Source organism: Idiotropiscis lumnitzeri, chromosome 13 (genome assembly GCF_059441095.1).
Source record: "Idiotropiscis lumnitzeri isolate Australia: NSW breed Sydney's pygmy pipehorse chromosome 13, RoL_Ilum_1.0, whole genome shotgun sequence".
NCBI lineage: Eukaryota > Metazoa > Chordata > Actinopteri > Syngnathiformes > Syngnathidae > Idiotropiscis > Idiotropiscis lumnitzeri.
This window is the reverse complement of record NC_142403.1, coordinates 13,439,150-13,465,310: the sequence shown is the minus strand read 5'-3', so window position 1 is coordinate 13,465,310 and position 26,161 is coordinate 13,439,150. Positions and strand designations below refer to the sequence as shown.

Sequence of the window (26,161 nt, the reverse complement as noted above, 5' to 3'; positions counted from 1 at the left end):
AATCGGAGGTATAAAATTAAAACTGAACCAAAACCGGATTGGATTCTAAGTTTTTGGTATACCCAATACTAATGAATCTTACTATGATTCTGTTGGGGTTCCGACCACAGTGGAATGGCGGCACTAGGCGTTGTCACTGTCAGTTGATTGATGGACAAAACCTCAGGACCAGGTGAAGCAGCATGTGGCTTCACCCCAGCTTATTGTTATATGCGATGTTTCAAGTAACTGTCAACAGCTGCTGAACAAGACTAGACAATAAAACTGTTACGCCATCTTGAATATATTAAATGTTTTATTAGGCTTGTTGTGGAGAAAATGTTAGCAAGAACCATTTATTTAGTGTACAAATTGCTTGAACGGAACTGTAGCTGCTGTGTCACATCAAGTGCACCTGACAGCTTCTACGTTTGTAATGTGGCCAATGTGGAAACAGGTTAGTTGACTTGAACATTCCCAAGTGAAGGAGCACGCATTAGAGACACAGTGATAACGCTTGAGGCGTGCATGCACACAACATGACAACTCATCTAAAACCGGCTAGTAGTCCACTATGAGTCAAGAGGCTTTTTGGGTTTGAGGTCTCTGAAGTAGTCCAGTATCCAAGGCAGCGGTGAGACTTTTTTTTTTCTACTGATCGTCCGTATTGGGTTGAAGGAAAAACCGGGCTTTTCAGTTGAACGTTGGAAAATCCAGTTGACTCACTCACGCATACACACCCGAGAAAAGGACCGCTCTACTGTCAAGTCTTTTCAACATGGGGAAAATAACTTAAAAGCACAAACTAGCTCTACAAATAAACGATACAAATCTGATCAAATGTACATATATGTGACACATGGGTGGATAAAGGTGGGAGATGAAGATGTCCGCTTGGCTGCTTGTGATGGCAGGCGAGCTAGGAGGGCAGCATGGGCAGGAAGTGAGTGGACGGGTGTCTTCGCCTAGCCTTATGGCCCCGCCGCGGCTTCCCTCGCCCGTTCAGCGAGACAAACATCTGCCTGCCGCCGTGCTTCCAGCGTAGCGAGGCGTACGTGTTGTAGCCGTTCTCCTCGATGCGCTCTTTGAACTTGCAGCTTGGGTTGTACTTGACCTGGAAGGACGACAGAAGGCGTGAGCGATGATAAACGTGGACAACTTCTCTTCTAGCTTGTTGTCCGATTTCATGGAAAATTTACATTTAGTATCAAGGTCACATTTGAACATTTCAAAGTTAAGAACGGTGGACATTTTTAGTAGAACAAATGTCAGATTTTTTTTGCCATGACATGCCACTGGTGGTGTTCAACATGGCTCTGTACTAAGTCCACATGTTTTAAATGTTAACATTTGCTAGCCATCGTGTTTATTTTTGTAAGTGATGATACATGCAGATGTTTTTTTCTTTGGGTGAAACTAAACAAGCATTGACCCGACCTCTGCGATTTGTCAGTTTTGCTTCATGCTGAATAGACGTGTGAAGGCAATGCAAACAAAGCGTAGCCACTCTTCTATGGGTGCTTAGCGCTTCTTATCAGATCATGCTTCTCTTCTGTATGAGCCGCTGTGTGTTGATAACATGCGGATGCTACAAGTGCGGCGGGATGTTTTAGCGGCTTCACTTTGGAGCCAGTTGAAGGTGATCCTTATCGCTCGGTCGCTAACTGATTGCGTGTCTGGTTTTTTTGCAGAGATAAACCGCACACCTCTGGTCTGATCTTAAACAAAGAGGCGGGAATACGTTTAAAAGCTTAATGTGCGCCGCACAAAAAAAAAAAAAAAAAGGATGGCACGCAAAGACTTTTAAAGGGGCCAGGTGGTTCTTTGTCATTGCTTGGCTTTCTTGTGCTGCTCTAGCACAGGTGTTACGGCCGTGATGGACTGGAACACTGTGACCTCATGGTGAAGCTAACGGGGAGCTGCAGGATTAGCCAAGACACAATTCAGACATTTAAAAAAAAAAAAAAAAAGTTCCTATGCAAAATTTGGAGTTCGGGCTTATTACAAATTTCTTCGACTACTTTAGAAAAGCTCTCCAAAGAAAATTGTTCTTTATTGAGTCTGTGACCTCTTGAAGACCTTTGAATTGGCGGATTTAAGGCTTAAGTTTCATATTTAAGGATTTAAGTCCATAATTTTGGATAATAAAATGTAAGGCCTTTTTTTAAGGCTGCTTTGATAAAACAAAAAATAAATATAAAAATAAAAAAGGCAAACACCGCAGATAGATGCATCCTCCTTCCCCACGTGAACATTTTTCTGGTCTAGCGTAGTCCCTAAAATAGTGACCTCCACCCTGCTTACGAAAAAGTCACGCCGCACTCCGAATGGACGCCTCTTTTCACGAAGCCTAATTTAGAGTGAGCGAAGGCTAACTCCAAATGTGAAATTCTTTCGCAAAGTTTTGGAAAGAAAACTTCCAATTTTGTTTATTGAGTCTGTGGCCTTTTTAAGACCTTTGAACGGGGCATTTATGGCTTAAGTTCTATTTCTTAAAGGTTTAAGGCCCTCATTTTGGATGATAAAACCCAACTTTTTTTTTTTTCAAGGTTTCTTTGATCAAATCCAAGACATGCCTTACACTGAATGTGCTCACGGACAACTCTCGGTCAGCGTAGCGAGCTGCTCTTTCACTACATCTCGTCTAGTCAATCTATTAATTTAGCCAGTCTGCTAACTAGCAAATGGTTCCAAGTCAAAAGTAACATGCAGGTGTTGCGAGAAAAATAACATGGCCAGTGTTGTCGGGCCACCAAAATAAGTAAACATCGCACCCTGAATAGAGACGTCCTTGAAAAACACAAAATGAATCATTTTTAAGGTTTATCATATTTGCTGTGCCATATGACGTTCGTGCCGACACTCAAATACAATTAACCTTTTTTCCTGATTCAAAATGTTTTTTTTTTTTGTGTGTGTGTTTGGAGTTATAGTAAATAAGGTCAAATGTCATTTTAAAGGATAATTAACTCATTTACTACCATTGACGGCTAAAGACGTCAAAGATCCTTTTTTTTTTTTTTTTTTTTTTTTTTTTACTCGACTGGTAGTGAATAAATTAAAGCCTTCATTTTGGAAATTGGACATTTTACAGACAAATGTCTGACGTCCCCCTCCAAAGGGTGGCAGCTTGTATACTCACCGATCCGAAGAGCGTGCCTTTCTTGGACATGGCTAAGTACAGCCCGGTGCTGACAGACTTGATGGCAACAACTCCCACACTGACAGATCGGATTTCCATCAGACCTGGAAAATAAAAGAGAGAACAAGAGTCGCAGTTAGCTTTTTTTTTTTTTTTTTTTTTGCGTGTGTGTGTGTGTGTGTGTGTGCATGCTCCTCATCAAAAGCTGCGCAATCAATGGGATGCCAGATGCTCTGTGGCCAATACAAGAGAGAGAGAAAGCACACAGACACAAAGCTTTCATACAACACACGTTGAATTAGATCATATTGCGGGACAGGAGTGATTCTTGTGGATTTGTTTGGGGCGGGGGCCGTTAAAACCCGACGATGCCCGCAGTTGTTTACAGACGGCCACAAAAAAAAAAAAATGCTGCCTCTGCTTCAGCCTCACGAGTGCTCCTGCAACGCAGGGAATAAGATGGCAAGTTTGCAGGCTAATTGTTTCCTCTGGGCACCGGCTTGCAAACGAGTCCCATGTGGCTCACGCTTGATCTGGCTTTTGTCTGCATGCAAAAAAAATCAAATAAAATACGGCGCGCAACCAAGGCTTTATCCTGAATGACAACTAATTACTGCATGAGAAGATGTCCCTTTTGATGACTTTTTCCCACAGCTTTATTTGCACACACAAGCATCCGGATGTGGCTGCTCATGCGTGATCATAGCTTAGAAAGAAGAAAAATAAGATGAAATTGTGTCGCTTCAATTTCAATTGACGCTAAAGAATCAGTGAGAAAAGGCTGCAAGGGGCCGTTGGAGAGACACTGCGACACGAAATGAAGGAGTCGTAAAAGTCAGCTCTGGGCCACCCCAAAAACAAAACAAAAAAAATAAAAAAACAGCGGCTTGTGCATGACCACAAGACAGAAAGATTTGGGAGCTGTCTCAATTAATACGAATGATCCACTGGGAAAACGACATGCCTCTTTACTGTAGAAATAGATGGCAAAATGACGAGAACTGAGACAAAAAAAAAAATATATCCACACCTGTAATGAGATTTTTTTTTTTTCAATTTTTAATAAATACTGCTGGGGGCCACATAGGAACGTGTATCCATATTTTAAATATGGACAGCATACATGCAAAATACAGGCTCTTAATACATTTTATTTTTGAGAATCCATTTCTCAACGCATATATAAAAGCGCCATTAGCCGAAGCCAACAACAAAGCGTTTGAAGCAAACCGCAAAATAAGTGCAAAAAGGCTCTAGAACATAAAAATAATTTTTCAAGGATGGCACAAAATTGCGAAAACCCCCCCGGAAAAAAACTTTTTTTTTTTGGAAATGGGGTGCTTGCTGCATATTATACAGAGTGGGCTTCGTACATGGTCTATTTTCTACTAATTTTGCGAGCTGGTGCGTTTTATATTAGCGTAATCCGATCAAGACAATTAGCATCTTGACATGCATCAAAAGTCCGATGTAACTGAGAGAAGCCGGTCACTTTGCAAAATAAAATATTGTAACAAATTGGGTTTTGTGTTTAACGGACTGCCAGTGACCCCGCGTTAAAGTATAATTCGAATGTTTCCGAACAAACCGAATGATTTGATTGATTTTTCATTCATTTTCTTTCCCCGCAAAGAAATTAGACAATTCTGATGCGCCGTACATGCAACAGAGTTAAAAAACATTTCTCGGTCATCAACCGTTACTTGTTAAACGATCAGCATTTGAGCAACTCAAGAGCGATTGTATGTCAATCCAAAACGTCCCAACGGGTCACGTTACATCTGAACATGTTGCTTCATTTGTGCATGTTGGACCTTTTCGGGACTTTCTGCATGAATTTGTTTGCAGGATGTCTGAATCGCTTCTCAGAGCTGCCGTTTGGCTTTAAACCTCAAACATTGAGCCGATGCGTGATCACAAACGTACAACTGCAGTTCACTTGGATTACAGTGTAAAAAAACATCAACTTCAATAATGAACCACATGCTGCTTCACCACCTAGAGACAAAGATTATTGAATCGTATTTGTTTGGGTAAAGACTGTGAAGAGAAAAACATCTTTGTTACCATATCACAATTCTCTTCTTATTATGAGTGGAAATTCTTTATTTTAGTCTTATAAAGTGTGAAAATAATATTACAAGAAAAGAATGTGCTTGAATGTTCAAACTGTCCCGTTTTCAGCGTGTCATGTCTGCCGGGTGAGATCATCCCGCAGACGCCACCGAGTACAAAGAGTCCAAAACAAAAAGACAAAATAAACAAACACATGGAGTTCCTGTTGAGTGTCTTTGGTCTCGACGAGCTCCAGCTGCGGGAGGCCAGGGAATACCCCATTAGCCCCGTCCAGGTACGCGTCCAGCTGCACCCCCATCATTCCTCCGCTGCCTCTGATCATCTCACTTAACACTTTGATGGCAGCACTCCTCTTTTCTTGTTCTTTTTTTTTTTTTTTCCGTCTTTACGAGCCGTGTTTACAAACACCGGGTGTGCTCCGGTGGCACCTGGAGCGTGTGAGCGACTCGTAAGCAATTAGCCGAGGCCCGGCTGGCGATTGGAGCGCTGCAAGGATTTATGGGGGATTAGTCCAGGCCAATGAAAATCGCCGGTGCCTGAAAGTGCTGCCAGCAGTAATTGCTGCTTCGACGTCCCACACACAGTAGGAGAGTTGGAAGCATGTTTATCACAATCTAGATTTGGCAAATGCTTCCACATTTTCACCTTTACGTTAAACAGCTTGAACACGACTCAAAATGGCTTTCTATTAAAATTTAAAGTGTAGTTGATGTAAAATCATAATAAAATAAAGAAATTCTGGATTGTAGACTACTGTCTTCCTCGTGTGGTATGTACGAGAATTACTACTTGAGTACAGTTCAGTTTTGTTTAACTTTTAGGTTCAACTTATTTTAACTGAATCATTACACTGATCAACATTTTTTCTTTTTTTTTTTTAAATGATAACTGAAATTAAACTGCTTGGAATTTTTTTTGCTCTGAATCTGCCCTCTATTTTCTCTAGCACATTAGATTTTTGTAATAATAATAATAATAATATATGTAACCTTGTAGTATATTATTTATGAATGAAGGATTAACTTCAGAAACAGGTGGAGCTTTTTTTCCTTATATTTATAAATTAAGATGCATGGTAAAAGCTGTACTGCAAATGCTTTTGTTGGTCAAATTTCAAAACAGAAAAAAGGAAATTTCGCAAAACTTTATATATACATATATATATATATATATATATTTTTTTTTAAATGAAGCCTTCAAAATTGAGTTGTGTTCTGGATTATAGTCAAGACACAATATCCAGATTTTCCAAAGGAACCCAATCCCCTTCTTCTATTTCCAACATCCTGTCTTTATGATGGCGACCAAGAAAAAAAAATGACGGACTGAATGCGAAATTGCCCCAGGATGAAACCGGTTCATTGAAGAGAAACAAGTGCAGGGCTCCCAATAATTACAGCAACCACGTTCATCATAATCGTGAGTTGTATTCGAATTTGCTCCTATCCATGCAATAAATCTCAAAGCCTTTTTTTCCAACAGATGACAAATATAATCTCACTTGGGCTATTATGTTCATTTTTCGTCTCAGTGGAGCCTATTCTTCTATGAATCCTTTTTTTTTCTTTAAGTGTGGCATTGGGGTAATTATAACTCTAAAAACATGTTTAGTACCTTATTGAAGTGTATGAGTAAGAGAGAAGTGTCCTCGAGGTTGCGGTTTACGGCTTATGGCATTTTTCTTCCCAAGAGTCCACAAGCTAACGGCACAAACGCAAGTCTTTTAAACGATATCAAAAGAAGAAACACTGGAGTCCAATTAGCTGTTTGCTCTTTAGTGGCATTGGAGAGTGAAGGGCCCTTCTTCAGTGTGTTCTGCTATGCAAGTATCAACTGATGGCCCCATTGAGCTCGTGAAAAAAGGTGCTTTTGGCTTCCCACTTGCAATTGGGGAGATCTCTTAACCTTTGACATGTTTTGGCTGGGACTGTCAATAAGCTCAAGCTGCCATTACAAGCAAATCCCGCGCTATACATGTCCAGTCAACTGTGCACTCGCCATTTATTTCCCCTTCTATGGGGATTTTGAAGTCTTTTTTCCAAAAAATTTAATACTCTTTCTTTTCCTTTCCATCCCCCATTTTTTGGACGTTAGCCCATCGTCAGATCATTCAAGCCTTTTCTGACCTTGGAAAGGGGGGAAAAAGGCAGAAAGGAAAGCAAATGAAACTCTCATGGGGTTCCTTCCCTTTTGTCCCGCTCATGGTGAAGGGGGGGGGGGGGGGGCTAGGAGGAGAAGGGGGGGGGGGGGTGCAAGAGAGTACACAGTGAAGGTGCTGCTTTTAAGATGGGGTGGTGCTTGGGTTGGGGAGGGTGGTCGGAGGGTCTTTGTTACTCACCTGAGAGGTAAAGACAAGATCTTATTAAGCTAACTTTTCAATAGAGCACACAAAGTGTGGAAGAATAGCAGAAAATAGTCACACACATTTTTTTCCTCCTACTTTTCTTTTTGTTCCCTCGCCGGCTCTTTTAATTTCTCGGGTTGCCCCCTTGAGCAGCCCTCCATGGCTCAGTGCTCGACCAGAGCCGAGCCTGGGAATCTCGTCGTTCCCGCTGTGCGCCTGTGCTTGATTGACACACCTTTTCAATTATTTCACAGTTTGCTTGCTTTTTCAACGAAGAGGGCCCTGTTTTTTTTTTTTTCTCCTCTTTTCCTTCTGCCCTCCTTTACAAAATAGCAGCTTTTCATGTCGGGTTCGGGCCGCCGGGCCTAATGGCTGTGACCAGCACCTTTGATCAGCCGTGACCCTTTCCGAGGTTCTGGTAGTGGGCGAGAACGGGCCGCCTTGTGTAGATCGGCGCACACAAAGGCGGCATGGTTCCGTATTGCTTTAAACACCTTGAGAGATTGCCATGGGAACGGACGTAGCGGAGGAGGCCTGCACAGGTGCCGCGGGACGGGAACTTAACCGCTGATTGGACTCTCGTGACTTCCGAGGACTGTTCGAACAAGAACGCGTTTTGTGACAATTTTGGATTAGCAGCTGGAATTGAAATTCACTAGAGCGAGTTGATTCATGTGAGCGGACAGTGTCTTTCTCACTGCACAAGGATTCAATTTGATTTATGATCATGAGGTGTTTCATGTAAGTTTGACAGCAGCTGCCTTGTTGGTCAAAAGATTGATACTCAGCGGCGGCTGGCCAGCAGTCACCCTGAAGATTAAATAATCAAAATAAAATTAATTTATTTAATATCGAGATTATTTTACGTCTGCAAACGCGCGCAAATCTTTACCGGTTGACTCTTGCTCAAAATTTGACATACATAGTGGCTTCTCTTCAATGAAATAAAGATGGGACCAAGGTGGGGCGAGACATTCCCGTCACCGACAGACGGATGTGACGTTGGCGCCACGGCAAGGAGGCCGCCGTACGTAAACAGTTCTCAGCTTATAAATGCGGAGACAACAACATAATGGAGCAGATATTAAGTAATTCAGCGAAGTCACTTGAGACGGTTTGAAGGAGGGGTTGTAATCATAAATATTGAAAAGATTAACATTAACAATGGTCAGATCTTTGTTTTTTTCCGCCTGAGTAGATTGGCGAGGAAAAATGACTTTTGACACACCGCACACCACAGGACAATCACTCAAATTCTTCAGCGTTGTCCCAGAATCAGACCTTTGCTGACTTTAATCGCAAGGGCAGAAAAAACAACAAAAAAAAAGAAGTTTTGGCTTGATTGTTGGTATGTTCCCCCGCTTTCGAGAGCGCAAACCACAAAAGCCACTTGGCAAGCGATCTTGCTGTCGTTCGTGTTGTTGCATTCAAAGGACGTCACATGATCATCATTTGTCATCACTGTTATGTAAAACACTGTAACGCACAATGGTGACATTGTTCACTGCGCGGAGGGAGACCCGGTTTGTAATTGTGGTGACTGACGAAAAGATCAAAAACTTCCGAATTGGTTTGGCCCGAGGCTGCTCTCAAAATGTCAACTGGCAACTTATGTTTCCCTCCTCGTCCTCTCCATATTGATTGCTCGCTGACAGATGAAGGAGTCTCTAATGCACTGGGACACTGAGATGTCCACCGTGTGGCATGTAGTTGGGCCAGTGGTGATATCACCGGCGTGCCATATGAAAACTGATCCCGGCCATAAACTGTCCTTTTACAGGAATCGTGCATGCTCTCATTTTTTTTTTTTTAAACCGGATACTCACAATCGACTGATGATAGCTGGTGGAAAGCTCCTGGGTCAAGTCAACGCTGACAACTTTACGCTTATATTGATATGTATACATTGACGATACCAGATAGTGTACATTATTGTGTTTTATTTCATTTCAAGATGCTGCGCAATATTTCTGGAGTTTGTTCCAGTAGGACTCTGCAGATTCTAACTCCTGAAGAGATCAAAGACGCCACAAAGTGTGTGTTCCGCCTGTTAAGATTTGTTTGCAGTGGTGCAAACGGTGTCACAACGCCACGGAGGACGTTATACTTTGTGTGTCGTGTGTAATTCAACGAGTGTGCGCGCCTCTTTGTTACGGAGCAGCTGCCGGTCTAGACCTCCCTCCCTCTTTTCATCCCGTACCTGCCTTCCTGTCGCCCATCTGCCGGTCTGCGGTCTGTAACCTCACATGGTTCATTCCCTCTCGCTTCAGGAAAACCGTCCGCTCTTCGGCCTTCGTCTGCGGCGGGCCTCTGAACATGTTTCACAACAATCGAGTGTCACAAGGCGTCGGTATGATTTATTCATTCCCGAGCAACAGCTGCGAGGCTAGCTGTAAAGCGAGCGAGCCTGCATAGTTCTGAAAGCAAGAACCTGAAACCGAGGCGGCCTGCTCGTACGTGTTCGTTCACATTTGCTGCGGTTAAGACAGACGGTTCGTGTGCGGACGAATTAGGGGCAAACGGCTAGAAAAGATGGGTTTTGGTTTGCTTGACATTTGAACTCTGGTGCAGTTCAGGCCTAATACTGAATTATGGAGATAGGATTTATTATTATTTTTAAAAAAATCATATTTAGTTCTCCGTGAGCAGCCTTTTGTCTTCAAGACATCTTCATCTATGCTCCTGGTAAATATGCTCTTAAAAGAAAAAATATAGTCGATGGCAATATAAGGCGGGCCGAATCAAATGTTCTGGCAGGCTGTATGTGGCTCAACCGCTGTTCCCAACTCTTGCTCCAAACGGAGATCAAACTGTCTGGAAGTAACTGGACTCGGAAATCCTGGACAGTTAGGGGTCCATCAGCTATGTGCTCATGTTTGCTTTAATCAAATCAAATTCGGAGAGGAAACGAGAAGCAGGATTATTTGTGCACCTCATTTTTGCTCTCTTTTCTTCTTCCACACTTGAGATTTCGCAGACGCAAACAGGCTGTCACTAAGGAAATCACACTGTACACAAAGTGTGTGCTCATTGGGCCATGACTTTACACAATGTCGTCTTTACCCTTGAAGATGTGCAGCGTGTGGCGAAGAGAAACCCATCTTAAAAAAAAAAAAAAAAAATAGATTTGCTTAGTGATGATCCCTAGGAGGTCTCCTGGAAAAGAAATCTGTACACTTCACAGCTTGCCTATCTTCAAGGGGTGAACTATTTATCGTTTTGGGACCGAAATTGCGATCTCAAACAACGTAATTTTGAGATTGTCAGAGCTGCAGTTTTTTTTTTTTAAGGACTCTTGTGCCCCACTCTCACGAATCAGGTCTCACTAACTAGCGGCATACTGATTTAAAAAAAAAAAGTCTGCCAATATTTAATACTTTTAAAATCGCAATATCTGTCAGAAAAATCGCAATACATTGTTTCTCAAAACATTCAGCCCTAATGCCTTTATTGTTCTCCATGTGCTCTGTCATGGTAAATACGCATGTTGGACTTCATGTCAATTAGTTACAATGGTGGGAGATATATACAGATTACTTTGTTAATCCACGTGCATCCTTCTTCTGGCGGCATTGAGGCGCGACAACCTCGTCGACAAATCCCAGCTCTTTGGAGCCCGTGAACGCGACACATGGTGGGCATCCGTTGAATGGCGACTCACGTCCCCTCGTCGGCCGTAGCGCCGGCCCAAAGAGGTGGCATTCTCCCACACATACAATCTGCAGGGCCCGTCCTCCTCTTTCAGGACTCTTCAGGCCCCCCTCCCCCCCAAACTTTTTCAAACGGGGCTGCTTGGGAGAAAGACTCCAGGGATTAGCCCCGGCCAGGTTCTTTCAAAGGCCATTAGAGCAAATTACAGGTATCCTGTTACCAGAGTGCTGGGACAGGCCAGGTGAGGGGCGCAGAGGCCACGCAGGAGAGCAGGGGTCATCTCGGGACAAAAAGACGAGGCCACCCTGGGCCCCACTCCATCGGAGGGTCTGCCCGGCTTCACAAACTGCTCGGCCCGCATCCATGAATGGCTCACTTGATGGGACCTCGGAGACATTGTCTCACCACTGTAACTTTAGCCTTTTTTTTTTCCCCTTATAGTAGCCCCACAACATGCACACACACTTCCCTCTGCCCAAGCTTTTTTTTTTTTCTTGTCTTCTGATCGATGTGGGCATGAAAAACAAGGGGACTGTAAAAACAACGTGAATGGCACTTGGTAGGCCTCCGCAAAGGCTGAATCATTTTTACATGACGAAATGTTTCTTGTTCATTCAATGCCGCAACCATTCAAAATGCGATTATTATTTTTTTTATGATTGAAAATATGATGATGATGATGAACTTCAAGGCTTTTATTTTACTACCTCAATTAATCGACCTATGTAATTTTTTGTCAATTTTTTTTTGGGGGGGGGGGTGATTAATAACCACCATTTTTCATCAAACAAGTCGCAAACATTTTAAAAAGTCTTGCAATGTTACCTAGCGTGTAACAAGAGAAAGAATGAACTAACAAACAGCAAAAAAAAAAAAAAAAATCATAATAATAATAAAAATCGGTACTTGAAGATATTTTCACCTGATTCTTGTCATTAGGATGCACACATTTTTCACTGAGCAACCGAAAAATGTCACTGTGTTAAAAACTGGAAAGAGATTAATTGGGGGGTTGTTGGAAATGTTTTCCGCTCCATTTTCAGGTACTTCTGACATCCGTACTCCGAATAGCTGAGGTCAAATACAAGTGCACAAACATCCCTACCATATGTCATCGCTCATGATTGGAATTACATTGACCATCCGTGATCCGGACTTCGATGGAAGCCGTAATGGCAACCACACGTGTGCTGTCAATGTATCATTAAGAGACTGATGTTGTTGATAAAAACGGTGGAGATGGCCACAGGCCACTTCCGTATCCTGTCATTTTCTTTAGCATCTCACACACGCATTGGCCACACACACCCTATCCCACCCGGTGGATGACAATCTAGTGGAGGAGCTGCGGAAGTGTTTCATTAGCCAATTACCGCTGTAGATAAGGCCCGCGTTCCCACAGTCCGCAGGGCCGTGGGTCAAATGTGACCAATTACCCCCGCCCCCTTGCTAGTCCCCTCGCAGAACAGATTATTGCGTCTGATTTACCCCCAGTCAGACAGACTGACCCAGTACTCCGCAAGCCACATCTGGAGAGGTCTGAGTGGGCTGGAAGTGTGTGTGTGTGTGTGTGTTTTAGGGGGGTTAAATTGTCTGCGTGTGTGTGTTTGCACTGAAATAACGGCGGGAACCTTCAGAAGAGGGGTGGTCAATCTATGGCGGCCATAGATTGGGGCCAGTCACATACCTGATGAACGCACACCTGCAACATTTTGTTGAATTTTTGAATGCATATCAAAATGGGCCTCGCGAGACTTTCTAAAAACTCAAATGCTCCTTGATTTAAAGTTTGAAAGTTGAACAGCAACTGTGCAGGTATTTACCCCCCTCATCAGCGGTAATGAGTGCACACGTCCTGTTGAACGCCAACCCCCCCCCACAAGATGTGATTGTACTTAACGGCACTTCAATCAGTACGCAAAGGAACCTCTGGGAAGGCCCTCTGATGATCAAACTCCAAATTTACAAGCACATGGGGGCGTAAAACTAGAGGACAACCTGAGGGAGAAGCGGGCTGCAATGATGGATAGCGGGGGTGAAAAAGGTTAACGAAGGCCAACAGTGTGTGCCTGTGTGGTACCAATCTTCCCAACTAAAGAGGCCTTTTCTTTAATCAGGGAGGGGGGGGGGTAGGGCAAAGTGCCTCCAAATCATGCATCACATCCACAACAAGGCAGCGGCCGCCTATCAAAGGCTTCACAGATAGTTACGAGCAGATCTGCCCGCTGAGAGCTTTTGTGACTCACGCGGCTTCTGCAGTTTCCTGCACGTTGCTGCCCTGGGAATAGCGGCCAGGATGGTGGAATCCACATTAGTCTGAGGTCATTCCCCCCGTGCCGCTAAATTGCAGAAAGCTGGCGTGCCGCTGCTGCGTCTGTGGCTGCTTTTCGTTGGCGGCGGTGCCCGGACTCGGGACGCGGGAAGGTAATCAGATGAAAACAAAGGGCTTGTTCACGCTTCCCGAGCCTGGCGTTCATCCCGTTCTGCTGCAATCTTTTCCCGGAGTAAATTACAGTCACTTTACTATATGTCAGTCGTACGTCTTTTTCGCTGCCCGCACTTTTCCATCTTTGTTCTGTGTCATTGGTGTGTGTAAACGGCACTGACGCGGAATGGTGGAACATTGCCATCGGAGGTCACAGGATGGCACCTGTGCATGAGGAATTTCCAATGCAGTAAACCACGACTATTCTCGGGGATAGCTCGGTGAAATTTTGCATTTAAGAGACGGCTGGACAGGATAAGCGGTGTGGAAGATGACATGTTGAATTGGATGAAATATAAAATCAAAATTATTATTATTAATAATAAAATATTTCTTAACTGCACCATATCAGAGCAAGAATCCTTTAGATTTTGAATTATATGATTTAAAAGCCACTGTCAAAGATATTATTTATTATTATTATTTAAGGCAAGGCATTGCAGTTTCATGTAAAATCAATCCAATAAATTTTAACTACCGGTAAATTATTGAATTAGCCGTGGTCCATTAGCAATTGCTACGCTGGCTTTACCTCGATATTTTATTACTTATTGATCAATGCCAAGGCATTTCGGACCGATATGATTTCAGTCTGCAGGGATTATTTATCACTTTGTCAAATCAAGAGCTCCCATTGATTTTTTTTTTGGTTGCGATACAACATGCTTGCTGATCAAAAATTAGCATCTCGCCTCTCTCTAACTGGTTTTCTACTCCAACACTCCAAACTCAATGTCAGTGCCATCTTCAAGGGTATGCGTGATGCACAGGTGCGTTCCAGTTAGTGAGCACAGACGTGACACAGAATGCCCACATTTACATGATTCAAATGAGACGGGCACGCTGAGAGGTCACAGAGGTCAGGACTCTGTCGAAGCTGTCACTTGCTCCACTGGCCAGACGGCCTTGACCCCCCCCCCGTCCCACTCGTTACGGGGGGGGACGGGTCAGGTAGGCAGCAGGAGAGAGGCAATGATGGCTCGAAAAGTACACACCAAAACAAACTCGCAAAATAGCGCATTGCTGTCGTTTGTTAGTCAATGTTCTCACATTGGATCGCAGAAGCGGCGGGTGCCTAATGAAGTGTCTGTCGAGAGGGAAGTTGGCGTCACCTTTCACATGAGGTTCGCAATTGGCAACATGACTCCGCGAGTGAGGCATCCGAACAAAGATGGCCGAGTGTCCCAGTGCGACGCTTAGTGCTTTCGGAGCGTGTCTCCTAATGAGGAGCACGTCCCCTCCGAAAATGGGAAAAACACCCGCTCACATCTGCACGCACACGTACGTGAACGGATGGCGAGTTACAGTCTGGTTCAAATTAGTCATTTGGGAGAGGAAGCGCACATCCTTTTTCAGTTTCGGGTGCACCTCATGCTCTCACAATGACGCGAGCATAAACACAGGCACATGCATTCCAAGTGTGCACGCCTTCAAAGAGAGTTGCCTTTTGGCAAAAGCCGACATAAAAAGCAGGCCCTTCCTTGTTGGCTGTCTGATCATGCGTATCGCTTTTCCATTCGATATCTTCCTGATGACTCGTTCCATCTCACACTATGAGCATTTCATTGGGCGCGCCGTGCCATCCTAAAATCAAAAGCTGCAAGCAGTGACGTGCCACCCAAGCTGGGAGGGGCTCTGAGTGGGAGATTTGATGCGAGGACAGTAAATCTCCCTCAATGGCGGGGTTTACGTTGCAGAACTGCCCCCACACTAAATGAAATCTGCAATATATAGGAATAACCCCAGGCATGTTATGATAGCATTTACGGCATTTTATTTTGGGGGGGGTCTTTAAAACACTTTTGAAATAATACAAACACATTTGAACATGTCTACTATATTAAAGGAGAGCACTGGTTTTTTTTTGGTTTTTTTTTGGGCATACCTGAGTGACTCCACCAATGTTTTTTTTTTTTTGGGAACTGTAGTCACTCCAGACTCATGATAGCATGCCACTCCGCTAATATTGCGTTATTACAGCATGGGAAAAGCAGAAGTGACCAGCGAAACAACGCTGCAAAATGCTGGCAAATATGGAAAGTAGGAAATTAATAACAATTCCCCCAAAAAAATTAATAAATACAAAATACCGGGACTGTGTTCTTGGAATGCGCGATGGAGTGGATTTTACTATAGATAGACTTCGAAGGAAATCAGAGCACTAGTAGTAGAGTTATTGAGCTACAGTTTCATGTTCTGGTGCCAAGCGGTGGCCACAGACAAAAAAAAATAATAATTGATTGTGATTTAGCATCATTTTTGTTGCACAACACCGTAGCATAAATTATGGAATCAAACTGCCCCTGGAAATGAGAAAAAAGGAAACCAAAAAACAATTTTTGTTCAAAATGCCACCTTTCTGGCTTTAAGAAAATGTGTTTTTGATTTCGAGCAAGTAGTCGGTTTAATTATTCATTACCTCTGCCGGGCACAAGAATAGAAAGGTGAAAATGATTTGTTACGGTTTGAAAGTTAATTTGTTAGTTTGTATAACCACACCATTCCTCATGTCTGAGATGCTTTTGAGTCGTTTTCTTTGTATCTCCCCTCTTTGCTTTTTCAAGAAAGTGTCCTCCCTGCCCCACAATCAAAAATGTTAGTCTTGTTTTATATTTGACATACTCTAATATCGGACCAATTCAAACAGACTTTTCATGAAATTTTTTTTTAACGACTTTACAGGCAACTTGACAGCCTTTACGTTTTCAAGGGGAATCTCATTTGTTCTCACCCAACTTTCTGTCATTACGCTGCAGCTAGCAAATACGCATCTTTCCTTGCTTTGAACACCAGCCCACTTATTTCCTGGCCGTAACGTGCACAACACACACACACACACACACACTTTCCAGTACGTTTTCAAGCCATACAAATCTGGTAGCGCAGCTGCAGGCTCGTGGATAAAAACCACAAATTCTAAAAACGTGGAACTACGTTTTGCAATTATCTGCATGTTAAACAGTTTTCTGCTTTGTCGCTACAGGCAAGCGTGATTAGCTAAAAGTGTCCAAAAAAAAAAAAAAACTTTGTGGAGATGACGTTGCATGGATTCACCTGAGGTGTGACCGATTTGACCAATTTCACATCTACTGCACTTCATGCCCTGTAAAGTTGACATTTTTATGGCCTGATTGCCTGACAGCGAGTCAATATTTGTCCTGCATGTTGTGCCAGCTCTATTTATGTTTATGTGTGCCAGCGACGAGAGAGCGTTTAAAGTCTATTGGGACTTTATGGAACGTCCTTGTGCACCTGTGATAATAATAGGAAAGAAAAACTAAAGATCAACCTGCATGTCACACATAAGAACGCCTTACTGACTCTTATTACTTCCTGCATGGACCAAATCAAACAAAGCACTGGAGAGGAGGGGGCGGGGGCGGGGGGGGTATGTCTGTCTTTAGGGCAACAGGTGCATTACATTCCATTGGTGCATTTACAAGTTGCTGACGTTGTGAAAGTACCCTGAATGCACAATGTTGCTTGCATAGCATAGTAAGCGTGTCGCGGATATGAGTAGATGTGATTGGCTTGCTCGATGTGATCGGGATCTATTTATTTATTTATTTTCTTGTTGTCCCTGAGATCCTAGGTTAAGCTAGGAAGTCCCAAAACTTGTGAAAATAGCATATAATATAATAAATAGTGCTGTCAAGTGATTTTTTTTTTAACTAATTAATCACAAAAAAAAAATTCCATGATTAATCGTGATTAATCACATTTTTCAACAACTATTTTTTGCGAAGCTTGTTATATTATATATATTATGTAATATATATATATCTTGGAATTGATGCAAAATCGCCAAATATGAAGTATATTTAATTCAAAGACTGTTCTAATAGCTTTCTTTGATTCTTGAATACGATCGAAATGGAGACATCTTTACAGGCATTTTTCTTCAAAACAGTTCTCAAAATTGCACAAAAGCGCCACACTCCAGCAGTGTTGGTTTGCAAGGCCCAGTGGTGTTTTGTTCTGAGACGTGCTCAAGACAGCTAATATGGCACAATATTTGCAAAGTATGCAATAATAAGTAAATCCAACTGAGTTAAAAGAGTTTAAATATTTTACCGAAAATTAAAAATTTACTTTAAAATTTTGACAGCCCTAATAATAAATATTAATAACGACAGTGTAACGCTTAACCGAGGCTTTAATGTGTGCAAAAAAATGCAAGGCTTCACATGCTAATTACAAGGTCATTTAGTGCTTGACAAAAAAAAATCTGTTCGATGTGCAGGGATGAATTGAATGCCTAGAAAATCGAGCTGCAGGGAAGCAAAAACATTTATGGGACGGTAGCATTAAACCTAAGGAACAAATCAAACTAATATGATATTGTCAATCAATATTAACTCGTCATAAAACCGGTCCAATGTGATAACAGCCGCCAGCAGGGCACAAAAGTCAGCACTGGCATTTAGATTTTATAACCGTGCACATTTAGGCACGCGTGCCTATGCATGCTTGCAAACTCCTCCGTAACTGAGAAGTCATTTTTTTGTCATACTATACGGTTTGTGAGAAAGCATTACATAAATTAAAAATAACCTCTCAGAAAATCCGTGTTGTTTTAACAACTGCTTCAAAGTTTCTCATGTCTTGCTGGCAGCCCTGTGAAGTTGTGTCGCTTTTGTGTTACGTTCACACCCACAGGATGTAACGATGGTGGAATTGGGTACCGGAGCCAAAGTCGCACCATAAACCCAATCATGAACCCAGTAAATCCTCCGTCGGAGCCTGAGCCAGACTGCCAAAGGTTGTTAGCTACTAATTGCTACATTTCGAGGGTTCATTCACGATCCGGCGCCCTCGTGGCAGAAAGCAGGGATGCTCGGCTAATTAAAGCAATACAGACACCGTTGTCCTGCAACGATCCCGGAACGGCCTGTTCTTTTCAACTTCTCATATTGGGAACAGCTTGCAAAGGGTCAATAATCATCTGCTGCTCCATTCCGACGGGATGGTGACAGGATTGATTTATGACATTTCTCCCCAGTTTTGGAATATCAACTCTCATTGGAGAAACCCCAAAGAAAATCTTACATAATGCCTAATGAGCAACTGGAAACGCTCCAACACTCCCCTTCGCCTTTCATTTCCACCTCAATGCCGAGCAAAGCACGCCCCTGCCCTTCTTCTTGCCTCATTAACATGCGTATTCCGCTGATGCGAAATACCATAGCCCTCGCTTCAACCAGGTGCTTCCCTCGCGGCCTTGGCCGCCGTTGATCCGGTCACTCGTTCCTGTTTGAGCTGCAAGCGAATTACTGGCAAGTCTCGACCATCTTATGTCACAAATCAAATTATACGCTTTAAGTCATCGTAGTAGACTGTATAGTAGCAATATCCGAAAGTTTCGAATAGCCATCCATCAGTCCAGTTCAAAGTTGCGGGGAGCTGGAGGCTATCCCGGCAGTCTTCGAGGGATTGGGAGATTACTCCTTGGACTGGCTGTCTGGAGACGTCCACGGTCACAGTCGCGAAATGGGAACTGAGCCTACACCGACTGCGTGCAAATCAATCCGGGACTATGTTTCTGTGTTCGCGGTTGAGAGCAGCCGGTTTTGGGGAGGCTGTCCCGTCTCATGCAAATGAACTGCTGTGCTCTCACTCGCCTCTACGGTGGCATGTGCAAATGTAAAGATGGCTTTGGAGAAAGTACAGCCATGTATGTTTAAACCGGAGTCAGACATATTGTGAGCGGAGAGACTCCAGAGCAAGTTATACAATAGGATGTTAGCTGGTTAGTTCAGAATTTTTGCCAAGTCATGGGTGGAGAAACTCAACGTGACTCCCAAAAACCCAAAATGAGTGTGTACTAGCACTTCAAAACTCAATTTTCCATCATATGTTCCCTTTTATGACTGACAGAATCATCCCAGTGCCATTGGTCATGTCATGGTTCGTGCACCTGGCATGGGATCAATTCCGACTCAATGTCCTCTTCACAGTCGCCAGAGTCGAATCATCCACTCACTGTGACAATCCATCCAATTGACACCATGAGAATCCTCTCACCACCACTCTTGTCTTGGCCAAAGTGCTTGGCGGACGTCTAAAACAAGTTTGACTCATTTCCACAACATATTTCATCAGGGTGGAAGATTCCCCCAACACTTCACCCCCCCCCCCCCCCCCCTGCACTCACACTCTGGGCGCCATCCAACTCAAATGTGAACTCAGAAAACCCGAGAGATGCTGCACACTGAGGGAAAGTTAGTAAACACAACGCAAGAGTTCCTAGGATGTTGGATCAGAACCGAGCTCAAAACTTTTTGCTCAGGGTTAATGAGTTTCATACAAAAAAAAACAAAACACCCTATGCCATTTCGCACGCCATTATATAGTCCGAAAACTGCGTACTTGCAACTCTTGTTCCGGTGTATTTTTATTTTTTATTTTTATGACTTCTCAGCTTTACGATTTGTTAATGCAAGTCATTATAAAGCTGTTGCTGGGCAGGGCTTCGCAGCTGTCTAATTAACAGCCGATGACCTGGGACAGGATATGACGCGTACCTGCCTCTTGTAAACACGGGGTGTGTGTTTTCCCCAACATACGCATGTCAATAGAAAAACACATCAAGGGTCGTTATTTTTAGCAACTCTAGCGATCACGTGACACTTTGTTTCTTTAGCTGGTCTGGTTGCTTTGGTTTGACGTCCGTTTATTCGAAAGCTGACTTTTTAAGCCATTATTGACAGTGGTAGTAGTCCGACTTTTGCAAGATATAATCTGACGCTACACACTAACACAATTCTGTTTGTTCTACATTTTTCATTCACTACCTGCCCAGTTAAAAAAAATTGATCTTTGACGTCTATAACCGTCAATGGTAGTAAATGTTTGCATTTCAATTCATTTGAATAAATGGACAACATGGTGGACTTGTGAGGAGTCCATGGTTACCTCATCTCTTGCCCGAAGTTGTCTTGACTCCAATGACAATAACCGATCATATGAATGGACGGATGACGGATAGATGTACGCAAATTTAAACAGCGACATGAACGTCGAGGCCCGTGCTCATGCAAAACAAGAAGTGGCACCGATGGCCCAGCAATTGTAAAGATCGCTAAAGTAGGTCACCAGGGCGATAAGAAAAAGAGCGAATCATCCATGCATTTTTATTTTGAGATTTATTTTATTACCAAATACCAGATAGGTTAGCTCACATCTCACGCGCCGGTGTGAATAACCATTAGGACGCAGAAACCCGAAGCCGTGGTGTTTGTGTGCATTGGAGTGTATGTTTGTGTACATTTGCGCATGTGTGCACAGGCAAGGCAGCCACATCTTCCGCCGAGCACTTTGAAGAGGTAAGCGATATGCTGATAGACCGCTCTGGTTCTGACAAGGGTTTCTGAAAAGAACGCATCAATCTGGAGTTGAAGGCTCTTTCATCATAATCTGTAACTCAAGACATCCACTACTCTTTTTTTTTTTTTTTTTTTTATGTTTGTTTTCAATCTCATCTCAAGCCCTCATCAAATGCCACTTTTTCCTCCCTGTGGCCTCTTCTCTCAGCTGTTCCACTGTTCCGCTGGGATTGATACAATATTTTCCAGCCGTCAGTTACCACATTGCTTGTTGACTAATTCCAACTGTTTTTGCACCTGAGAGCGTGCTGGAAAAACTGAGTGGTGTGCAAGCGCGGGCGACAAGACCCATAGCAGCGAGGGGGGGGGTGGTGGTGGTGATGGGGACACAAGATGGGTCGGCTTCGAAAGCAGCTGTTGCGGGAGCTGAGGATCTGACTTGGTTTGGTATCCGATTCACCGCTGTGGTCATTAAATATGTACGAGCTCCCACTCTAATCTACAGCCGTGCTAGCGTATCAGTATCAAGAATTTGTTTGGGTCAATAGGCTCTAAGTCTGATTGAAAGCCTTGGCGCCTAATTGTTGCTGAATAAATCGCTTCATGTGGCATGATGAGATGCGACCGCATGTTCAAGTTGAGCTTTTGACAAGACCGCCGGGTCTTTGGGGCAAGGCTCATCTTGCCGTGTACATCCTCAGAGGGGAAAGCTTCTTTACAGAAAAGGAAATGAGAGGATGACGGCTGAACTGAACAAGGGCGTGACATTCTGAAACCAACACCGCTAAAGCATGGTTGGGGTTAAAAAAGAAATGACGTTTAGGGCAAGTTTAAGTGTTTGGGTGTGGTTGTCCGAATGAATGGGCATTCCACCGGCACCGTAATTGGACCTTCAATTCGGAATTCCAAATTCCAATTGATGGATATCCGGCCAGGGATGGTCTCCGTCTGCCTTCTGTTTCCGACCATGAGACACTATTTTTCCGGCCAACGTCCGGGGTCAGACTCGTATTTTCCCAGCCAGAATTTTGGGCCAACGAGGCCTGGTACAAAAGTTGGAAGAAACCCCAACACCTAACGCACCCTCAGGTTGACGCCACTCAGTGTGGTTAGGATCCCTCCTAAATTGAGTTATGATTTGGTTTTGTTAGGGTTAGGTGTTTGGTTTTGGCAGTTAGTGTGGGATCAGGTGTCAGGTTTGGGTTAGATTTTCGGGTTGTCTAAGAATTGGGTTTAGGCTGATGTTAATTAGGATTTGAGAAGAGTAGGGTTAAGATTGGTGTAAGGTTCGGATTATGAAAGTCGGCGACAAAAACCACTCGTGTAGGTTTTACATCAGGAATACGTCTTATTGTTTGATGCCAGCCAACCGTACACACATGAATAACAAACCAAAGCCAGAGGAAGGCATGCCTTTTTTTGTTTGTAAATTTCTTCAATCCCGAATATTCTGAAAGTTCATAATAACATTAAAATACAAATAAGAGTTTTGAAAACACTCATAAAATAATTCACCTGCAGTTGCCATGGCTGTGGTGTAATTTAAAAATGTCAACACTTGGTGACCTGTCAGGCTTTATGCTCCTGTGTAGACGGGCCGAAACTTTAAAATGATTTTTTTTTTTTTGCTCTGTATTTGTGACGAACAATGACGACATTAAATTCAATTTCCATTCCATTTGATATATTTTATGTTTCGTGTGACACCCGCGCAATTATCTATCTTTGATTTGTCTCACGTAGCGTGAGCCTATTTGCTATTTTATTATCGTGACAACAAACACAATAATATCTTGACCCGTTAATGCATGCTCTTTGGCCTTTGCTGTCGTAAAGTGAACTCACCGACCGTGCAAGCGAGTAATACAACATTGAAGATGAATTATTATCTTATCAAACCTTATCTTATTAGCAGAGTGTCTCCAAAATAATGCATGCTTCACAACTGCAGTTGGAGTCCAGGAAGAGTTATTTCCGACTTTCTGACAAACTATGCGAGTGACTTGCTTTGGCGACCCCCTCAGTGGTCAAGCCAAAAGTTAGCAATCATCGTGGTTTTTTTTTTTTTTGTGTAACAATTTATGAAATAGCCCTACAAAAGAGTCATGAGGGATTTACACGACATTTTTTTATGTCCATCCTCAATTTATGAAAATGATTATTTAAATAATTGACTGTATTTTAGTTTTAAGACGAAGGCCCTAGATAAACCAAGAGTGTTTTAATCACAAATGGAAATTTGACAAAGGCTACATTAATGAATTAATTATTCACGAGGGTGAAGGATTACTTTTTGAAAGCTTCTGGCTCTGTTGAACAGTGATTTTAATATCAATTACTATACTGTTCTACTAATAACAATTGCTGTAGTATTTTATCTCTACACATGGAACATTTTTCTACTTTCAAAGCACTGATTATTGCTGATATTTGCCCGAACGGTCATTGGCTGCATTAGGGGCAGCGGAGGCAACGAGTGGACAAATTATGCCGTTTTTCTTTTTCATACAGTCGAACCCCTGCAAACTCGCAATTCTGCAGCCATGGATTTGAATATATGCTGATTTTATTTATATTTATTTCTTTTCAATGGGGGTTAATTATACGTGGATTTTCAGATTGACTGTACACTTGTTATATTTAATACAGAGTAGAGATTTAAAAATCTACGAATAAACTTGATTCTAATATAATTTTTCACGGTAAATTCTGCCACATCACAAGTACTCAGGCAAATGTTTGACATTATATTTAAACGGATCTGTTACTGTATTTCTTACCCAGTTGCAAATGCCAAGATCAGTTGTAATGAATTGCAATTTAGCCGTCATAACTAAACAAACAAAGAAACAGTAGAAGATGTTAATCCTGCATATATTTCACGACATGTAAGAATTATTTTGGTCATTTCTAGCCATGACTCCTTAAATATTTCAATGACGCCCATATGGTATCATTCTGCTCTGCATGCTGAAAAAAAATAAAAATAAATAATAAAAATCTCATCGTACCTTTTGGCAATGAATTGATGAGTGAGCGTACACGACTTTGAATCCCAAAAGACAACATTCAACTTCCCAATTTAACGCTGTCAATAAAAGTCACCTCAACTTGAATCCCAAACAAGTTTGTGTAAGTGTGAAAGAGATTTTCAGGTGGCGCATTTGGGCAGGTGAGCGAATGTCACTCACAGCTTGGAACAGTGGCAACAAGCCCGTGAGTAGCTTTAAACACAACAGCTGCTCCTTCCCCTCCATCTCGGTAGCCATGTGGAAAAAGTCTGACTCACCCCGTCGTGTTCAAAAAGAGCCATTAACAAATACATAAATATTACAGTCCAAGGCATTGCAGTGGGCCCCGCCTGTCACTCAGGGAGTGACGGACACGGAGGCCAGGTCAGCTCATGAGTCAGCTCCTCTGACCTGGTCAAATGTCTGAAAGACATCCATTGATGGACACAATGAGGTGCGGCCGTTGCACTTCTCAGGTGTCCTCCAAACCGCAAGCTTTGCATGCACACAACCTGTCTGGCTCGAGCGCGACCTCATGCATACCAATTTTTATGTCAAGTACTGTGCTCAAAAGTCTTAACAATGTTTTTTTGCCAGGAGGACTAGTTAGCAATAATTCAGGTCATTTGACTTCTTAAATGATGTTGCAAGAAAGTTTAGGAAATGAAAACACTCGACTTTAAAACAGTACGGCATGCTCTTCCAGGATGATCCCGCGGGATGCATGCAAAGCCACATTCAGACCACTTTCCTCAGCATCCTCATCAAAAATGTGACCACCATGATCACAGAAATTGACCTCAGAGTGTATTTCTATGTATACCTTCTACTCACTTTCATCACATTTTTGACATGTTAATCCCTGGTGAGGCGTTTTGTTTTTTCCCATCCCAACTGATGGCCAATGTCTTGCCTCGAAGAAAATAAATGCCGCACCGGGTGTCCCATGAGGAGCCTCAATCCACACCGGAATGTGCTTGGCTTACCTAGCAACCTGCGTCGCCTGCTCCAAACACAACACGAGAAGCTGAGCAATGATCTAGCTGCAGGATATCCCTCATGAACAGCAATAAAAGAGAGCAGATAAGAAAGTCCAAGCATAAAAGTCAAACGTCACAAGGCACCGGCTGCAACGCTGCGTCAGGGACTTACTATCTGCGTAGTTTTTCCGCCGTGTGCCGTCCACCTTGCCAGTCTTGTCAATGCACAGGAAGAACTTGTTTGCTGAGTAAAGCCGCCGCAGCCGCACGTCGCCCTCCAGGTGATTGTAACTTCTCGCGTGCCTCTCCAATGTCCACGAGCAGTTCGTGCCGCCCGCCACAATCTGAAGGGGCTCGTGCCCCAGCCCGGGAGGGCAGGCACCGGTGGCGGCTAGCAGCAAGGCCAGGCATGCCAGGCAGAAGGAGGCCGCGCTGGGCTGCGGGGGGGGCCGTCGCCTGGCCAAGGCCGTGGCATCAGGAGCGGGTTCAGGCGAATGGAGTTGAGCAACGGAAGGCGTCCATCTGCACATGGTGGGTCACACTCCCGGGGTGCACCTTAATGTGCGAGCTGCTGGCATGCTGATGGATGGGAGACGTCCCGGTGAGAGAGTCCTGAGAACAGAGGGCAAGCCCGCTCACGGGAGACCCCCCGAAATGTGGATCTGTGACAAAAGCGCTTCCTACTGCAACGTTCCTCCAGAGGTTGTCATCTTCTTGTAGCTTTCTCCACTCCTTTCACATCTCTTCTTTTGATGAAAGTTCCATTCTCCTTGCTTGCTTGTCCGCTCTCCTCCTTCCCGTTGAAAGGATAAAAAGTCCTGAAGGATGTTGCTTGTGTGTTTGTGTTTATATATACATATATTGATGTGTATAGATCTGTGTGTGTGTGTGTGTGTGTGTGTGCACCTTGCGATGGTCTGCTCTTCCCAGCTGGGGAGGAACAAGGTGCCTGTCTGAGCTGCTGACCCGTGGCTTCGGAGGGAGTTGAATGAGGGTTGATGACTGACTGTGTGTCAGCGTGTGTGTGTTACCAAGAGAGGGAGGGAGAGAGCCTGTGTATATGTGTCAGAGTGAGCGGCAGCCGGTGAGTGCGTGTAAGCTCGCTCACACAGGGCAGTGAAGCATTAAGCCGACGGCCTGACGCTCTGCTGCGTGCAACCAACCAGCC

General features: G+C 43.4%; 1 protein-coding gene across 1 annotated transcript; it reads right to left on the bottom strand.

The window, feature by feature from the left end:
* Positions 1 to 307: 307 nt before the first annotated feature.
* Positions 308 to 26,161, bottom strand: fgf22 (fibroblast growth factor 22). The gene is made up of 3 exons (XM_088312309.1): positions 25,166 to 26,161; positions 3,122 to 3,225; positions 308 to 1,093 (listed from the first exon to the last, which is right to left on the bottom strand). The coding sequence occupies exons 1-3, from the start codon at positions 25,521 to 25,523 to the stop codon at positions 899 to 901; spliced, it is 657 nt and encodes a 218-aa protein (XP_088168435.1). The 5' UTR covers positions 25,524 to 26,161; the 3' UTR covers positions 308 to 898.